At 36.3% G+C, this 6895-nt stretch overlaps 3 protein-coding genes across 3 annotated transcripts in view; all 3 read left to right on the top strand.

The window, feature by feature from the left end:
* The first annotated feature begins 339 nt into the window (after positions 1-339).
* LOC107582255 (uncharacterized) lies at positions 340-4847 on the top strand. Its single transcript, XM_016268029.1, has 4 exons — positions 340-642; positions 2422-2760; positions 3672-4007; positions 4457-4847. The coding sequence occupies exons 1-4, from the start codon at positions 597-599 to the stop codon at positions 4801-4803; spliced, it is 1068 nt and encodes a 355-aa protein (XP_016123515.1). The 5' UTR covers positions 340-596; the 3' UTR covers positions 4804-4847.
* Positions 4504-6895, top strand: part of LOC107582254 (uncharacterized) — a 7741-nt gene continuing 5349 nt past the window's right edge. The window contains exon 1 of the mRNA XM_016268028.1: positions 4504-4509. The gene's annotated coding sequence lies outside the window, so the exon portion shown is untranslated. The remainder of the gene's footprint in view (positions 4510-6895) is intronic.
* LOC107582283 (uncharacterized) lies at positions 5303-6591 on the top strand. Its single transcript, XM_016268050.1, has 3 exons — positions 5303-5315; positions 5416-5751; positions 6201-6591. Exons 1-3 carry the CDS (start codon positions 5303-5305, stop codon positions 6545-6547), a joined length of 696 nt encoding a protein of 231 aa, XP_016123536.1. The 3' UTR covers positions 6548-6591.

The raw sequence follows: 6895 nt of genomic DNA, 5'->3' as shown, positions 1-6895 counted from the left end.
CTTCTCTGGCTTTCAACTTTTTTTCCCTTTCAACTCAGTCAGATTCTTGGTTGATAGAAGACTGTTAATAGTTTTGGGTACCAGAAATACTGTTTTTTAGGTACCAGACATGACTTGCTGTTAATGGGTTTTCCAGACAGGACACATTCACAAGGGCAAACCATGAAGTAACGTAAATGAACGAAACAAACCGCTGCATCTTGAAACAGGTACTTTTAAAATGACCATTAGATACCTTAAAACTGTGACAGAGAGTCCTGAACTCCGGCCAGTGGCGGCAAAACTGTGTGCGCGTTTATAATGATGATTACGGTAATTCTGACAGAGGAAATTGTTTTGTTTTGTTTTTCTTTCGGTCAGAAATCCTCGGCAATACTCGCCACACAATTTTAACAACAAAGGGAAAAGACGAATGATGCTTCGAGTTGAATGTGAAATGTTATTTTTGACATATGTCTAAGCTTTAGTTAGCCTACTTGTCTTGGAAATATTACTTTCACTTTCATTGTTTATGTTTTTTGAGGGACAACAGCATAGGGACAAAACACTTATTTCCATAGAAACTGCGTTCATTTTGTCGTGGAAAAGTGTTGAAAATGACGGCCTGTATTTCGATCACATTGTGTGCATTCTTCGTGGCTGGTAAGACATTTCAATTGTTCAACTCTCTCTTCCATAGCCGTAACGATGAAACCAAAGAATGTGCTATGCAAATACTACAGGCTACATACATGCACAATCATATGCATTGTAATAATAATAATAATACAGTGTCCAAAAATCGATTTCAATAATAGCAAAAAGCAGTGTTGGGGAAAGTTACTTTTAAAAGTATACAACAGTGTTCCTCAAATCTTGCCGTGGAGTGCCTGTGCGTTCAGTTTTAATCCTGATAACCAGTAGCCAGAATTAATTTTCAGTGTAACTGATCACTGGCTAATTTTGTTCTTCAAACAAGTTAGTGGATTAAATTGAAATATCTGGATTAAGTTGTCTGAGATTACTCCGTGTTGACATGTTCATTGGAAAAGGCACGTATACCGATACTCAAAACCATGATCAGCAATGCAGTGATTGGCTGGCGGCAAGACAGCAACGTAATGACATTGTATAATTAAAATCAAGAAAACAGCCCAGCAAGCAAAATTATTATTTCTTTATAAAAAAATGTTTTCCTGGGTTAATAAGGTACTTTTGTAAGAAAGCAGCAGTGGCTGGGACAGACTTTCAGTATCACTTTCATTTTAAACGATACAATCTAATCCTGTTTACATGAAATAAGATGCTCCCGAGCAGGTTTAAGCTAATGGACCCGTTACTATGACATCAACTCCAGGATGAGCATTGAAGAACCTAACAATCCTGGATTATGTCAAATCATCAACAATAAAATCTGCATAATCCATGTATGAAGAATGGACCACACACCTTTTCCCTTTGTTTGTTTTGGTCATGTGCTCCTCTTGTCCTGCCTCCTCATTTTCCCTTGCCACACACCCTCTCGTTTAGTCCTTGCCCAGTCCTCATTCTGTTAAATTCTCTTTCTGTTTACACTTTTGTCAGTTTGTAATTTTGAACTTTCTTTTTCTTGTCACTTTTCTATTAAAATTTTGGGTACGTGTGACGTCACACAGCCAAGAATCTGTGAATGGCTTGATTTGAGAAAGGGGTTATCATTTATCGGGATTGGGAAAAAAAACAAAAAAAACTATGATTTTTATCATTGTCTGTTGTGTACACACACTGCCAAGACACATTTCAAACAACATGTAAAAGTGAATTTTGCATCCGATGACCCCTTTAAAATATATATTTTTGAGTAAATAAGAATAATTAGAAGCAGATAGAACAGAAATAGAATAGAGCGTGCTAATGTTAGAGCGTCACTTTTTCAGAGGACTTTTATGAAGAACAGTGAGCATTTTAAATGCTCAGGGACTCATGAACAACTAGCACAAAACAAAGAACATCCATCCAGATAATGACATGCAGTATTAAGAATCAAGCGTATGTGAACTTTTTCATTTGTGTTCAATCTTGTCTTGTGATCAATATGTGAACATTTATTATGTGAGGTCGATTAGTCAGGGCAGTGCTATAAATAATATAAAAAAGATGCCTTTACTTTATTAAATTATTAAAATTTTGCATATTTTGCAAAGGGTATGTAAACATATGAGCAGAACTGTGTTATGAATCATGATGTGTGTTGCGTGTTGTTCATTTAGTGAAGGCAATCCGTGAGACTCTTGTCTAATGAGTAAATGTGTGAATCAATGTTCTTCTGCTGTTTGTTAGCATGTGTTACATTATGAATCCAGACATATTTCTTTACCTACTATCTGTAGAAGAACATTTTCACAGCACTTTGCTGTTGTGTAATTTTGTTTAACTAATAATAACTGTTAATTTATTTTTCAGGTGTGCCTGGTGTTTGTACATATTATGGAGTGTCACAGTCTGTGATGGAGGGAGAATCGGTGACTTTACCCTCTGGTGTTGAAACGAACAAACAAAAAAAGTTGAGATGGTATTTTAATGACATTCTCATTGCTGAAATCAGTGGAGATCTCGGTTATCGTTGTACAGATGTTCAGTGTAAAGATTCTGATAAGAGATTTAGAAACAGATTGAAGCTGGATCATCAGACTGGATCTCTGACCATCAAAGACACCAGAACCACCGACTCTGGAGTTTATAAACTAAAGACGATAAGAAACAGCGGAGACAGTGTAAAGATCTTCATTGTTACTGTGCATGGTGAGTCATTACGTTTATGCTGCTGCGCATCTGTGTTGCTTGGTAGCCTCTCTTCTAAACATCCCTGAACTATATTGCTGTACAAAATGTAAATTATTTAAATTATGAAATTATAATATTCTTGTTTTATGACATCTTGCCAGGTATATGAAGTAATTATTTTATGAAAGCAATTAGCCCTGTGAAGTTTGAGGCACTCGGCTCTGCGTTGTGCTTAGCGACGCACTTGGCTGTTTTAAAATCACTGTAAGCCATGGCCTAACAGACTTATTGCTTTAATTTAGTTCAGTAAGATTTAAAGTTGATTTGTTTTTAGTCTTAGCAGTTAGTTTTGGTTCATAAAGAGCTGCATTTGTATTTTGGTCTAAATTAAAGGGATAGTTCCCCCAAAAATGAAAATTTAATTACTCGCCCTCATGTCGATCCAAACCCGTAAGACCTTCATTCATCTTCGGAACACAAATTAAGATATTTTTGATGAATCAGAGAGCTTTCTGTCCCTGCATAGACAGCAACACAACTACCAAGGCCCAGAAAGTTAGTAAGGACATCGTTAAAATAGTCCATGTGACATCAGTGATTAAACCATAATGTTATGAAGCTACGAGTAATGACTTTATTAAACAATTTATACTCTTCCATGTCAGTCTGCAACACACGTTCACCAAAGTACCAAGATGCATATGTGTGCATTCCTCTGCTTGCAAACAAGGCTGTGTCAGCAGCACCACATGCATGCATTGTGTACTCTCGTGAACATGTGAATTCCTTTTATCTATTCCTTTTATTAAACTAAAAATGTCTTTGGGGGGTCAACTCGCATCTACTTTCAAGGTGAAGCATTTGGCATTTTTCACAGCATGTTCCTGTCATTTTGATCGGCTTATAATAACTGTTCATTTCTTCTTCAGGTTTTTTCAGTATTAATACAGAAGAAGAGTCAGCATTTGTGATGGAGGGAGATTCAGTCACTCTACACACTGATGTTAAAACAAATCAACAAGAAAAGATTAGATGGTATTTTAATGATGCTCGTATAGCTCAAATCACTGGAGATCTCAGTTTTATCTGTACAGATGTTCAGTGTGAAGAAGGTACTGAGAGATTCAGAGACAGACTGAAGCTGGATCATCAGACTGGATCTCTGACCATCAGAGACATCAGAACCACAGACTCTGGACTTTATCGTCTACGTATCATCAGCAGCAACAGCATCAGTGAAAAGATCTCCATTCTTGCTGTATATGGTAAGTCATTATGTGTAAAAACAAGTCATGTACATTAAAATGTTGCCGTGACATTGTGGTTTTCTCTTTATCTGTATATTAGTTCATATACAGGTAATTTTGTCAAACGCACATTTACTGTTGAAGTGGAATTTGTATATTTAAATATATCTTTATTTCAGTATGATTCAAAACATTGCTTTTTTGCTTTTCCTTTATTAATGGGATAATTTAGTCTTCTGATGAAGATGAAAGTTATATTATTGTCTGTTTAAATGCATCTGTGCATCTGTTAATTTTTCTTAGTTCATCAGGAATCCAAAGTGCAGAGGATTTGATAAAAAAATGCTTATTAGCAAAATTTAGGATACATTTTGGTTTTTAGACAAAGTAAAGAGGATTCCACAGTTCACTCATATACTGTGTTCTCCTCAAAAAGATCTTCCAGCAGCTGTTGGTTTGTGTTTCAGATGCTCCTGAGCAAGATCAAATGAAGAGAAAGTCAGTGAAGGAGGGAGAATCTGTTACTTTAGGTCCTGGTGAAGTTAAAAACCTGAATTATTTTATGAAATGGTATTTTAATGACACTCTCATCGCTGAAATCACAGGAGATCCCAATAAAACCTGTACAGATGGTCAGTGTGAAGATCCTGATGGAAGATTCAGAGACAGACTGGAGGTTAGTCAGTCTGGATCTCTGACCGTCAGAAACACCACAATCACAGACTCTGGGCTTTATAAACTACAGATCAACAGCAGCAACAGAATCAGTATCATCAAGATATTCAGCGTTATTGTCACTGGTGAGTATCATTAGCCATTCCTTGCACATTCCTTTGCAGTTTTAGAAAACCGTTTGAAATATGTAAATCAACCCAGTGAAGGATTTCATTGTGGGCTGTTAGAAAGAGTGAGCTTTGGTTCAGTGTTAAAATATAACTGAGATCATCTCAGTCACCTTCACATGCTTATCACATTGAGTTTTGTTACATTATGAATTTGACCATTTTCAAGTCTATTGTTGGTAATGACAGAAAGGCATAATATTAGTTAGCTGTCCTGTAAACGCTGCTGTCTCTTGTTGCGGTTTTACCTGCTGTTCATCAAAAATCCACCAGATTTATGAAATAAATCAATATCATACTGGTGACCTAGAAAAGTGTAATCTGCAACACACGTTCACCAAAGTACCAAGATGCATATGTGTGCATTCCTCTGCTTGCAAACAAGGCTGTGTCAGCAGCACCACATGCATGCATTGTGTACTCTCGTGAACATGTGAATTCCTTTTATCTATTCCTTTTATTAAACTAAAAATGTCTTTGGGGGGTCAACTCGCATCTACTTTCAAGGTGAAGCATTTGGCATTTTTCACAGCATGTTCCTGTCATTTTGATCGGCTTATAATAACTGTTCATTTCTTCTTCAGGTTTTTTCAGTATTAATACAGAAGAAGAGTCAGCATTTGTGATGGAGGGAGATTCAGTCACTCTACACACTGATGTTAAAACAAATCAACAAGAAAAGATTAGATGGTATTTTAATGATGCTCGTATAGCTCAAATCACTGGAGATCTCAGTTTTATCTGTACAGATGTTCAGTGTGAAGAAGGTACTGAGAGATTCAGAGAGAGACTGAAGCTGGATCATCAGACTGGATCTCTGACCATCAGAGACATCAGAACCACAGACTCTGGACTTTATCGTCTACGTATCATCAGCAGCAACAGCATCAGTGAAAAGATCTCCATTCTTGCTGTATATGGTAAGTCATTATGTGTAAAAACAAGTCATGTACATTAAAATGTTGCCGTGACATTGTGGTTTTCTCTTTATCTGTATATTAGTTCATATACAGGTAATTTTGTCAAACGCACATTTACTGTTGAAGTGGAATTTGTATATTTAAATATATCTTTATTTCAGTATGATTCAAAACATTGCTTTTCCATTGATTATTTATTAATGGGATAATTTAGTCTTCTGATGAAGATGAAAGTTATATTATTGTCTGTTTAAATGCATCTGTTACTCAGTTTATTTTTCTTAGTTCATCAGGAATCCAAAGTGCAGAGGATTTGATAAAAAAATGCTTATTAGCTAAATTTAGGATACATTTTGGTTTTTAGACAAAGTAAAGAGGATTCCACAGTTCACTCATATACTGTGTTCTCCTCAAAAAGATCTTCCAGCAGCTGTTGGCTTGTGTTTCAGATGCTCCTGAGCAAGATCAAATGAAGAGAAAGTCAGTGAAGGAGGGAGAATCTGTTACTTTAGGTCCTGGTGAAGTTAAAAACCTGAATTATTTTATGAAATGGTATTTTAATGACACTCTCATCGCTGAAATCACAGGAGATCCCAATAAAACCTGTACAGATGGTCAGTGTGAAGATCCTGATGGAAGATTCAGAGACAGACTGGAGGTTAGTCAGTCTGGATCTCTGACCGTCAGAAACACCACAATCACAGACTCTGGGCTTTATAAACTACAGATCAACAGCAGCAACAGAATCAGTATCATCAAGATATTCAGCGTTATTGTCACTGGTGAGTATCATTAGCCATTCCTTGCACATTCCTTTGCAGTTTTAGAAAACCGTTTGAAATATGTAAATCAACCCAGTGAAGGATTTCATTGTGGGCTGTTAGAAAGAGTGAGCTTTGGTTCAGTGTTAAAATATAACTGAGATCATCTCAGTCACCTTCACATGCTTATCACATTGAGTTTTGTTACATTATGAATTTGACCATTTTCAAGTCTATTGTTGGTAATGACAGAAAGGCATAATATTAGTTAGCTGTCCTGTAAACGCTGCTGTCTCTTGTTGCGGTTTTACCTGCTGTTCATCAAAAATCCACCAGATTTATGAAATAAATCAATATCATACTGGTGACCTAGAAAAGTGTAA

Source organism: Sinocyclocheilus grahami, unplaced genomic scaffold (genome assembly GCF_001515645.1).
Source record: "Sinocyclocheilus grahami isolate Dianchi unplaced genomic scaffold, SAMN03320097.WGS_v1.1 scaffold42.1, whole genome shotgun sequence".
NCBI lineage: Eukaryota > Metazoa > Chordata > Actinopteri > Cypriniformes > Cyprinidae > Sinocyclocheilus > Sinocyclocheilus grahami.
This window is presented reverse-complemented; position numbering and strand designations above follow the sequence as displayed.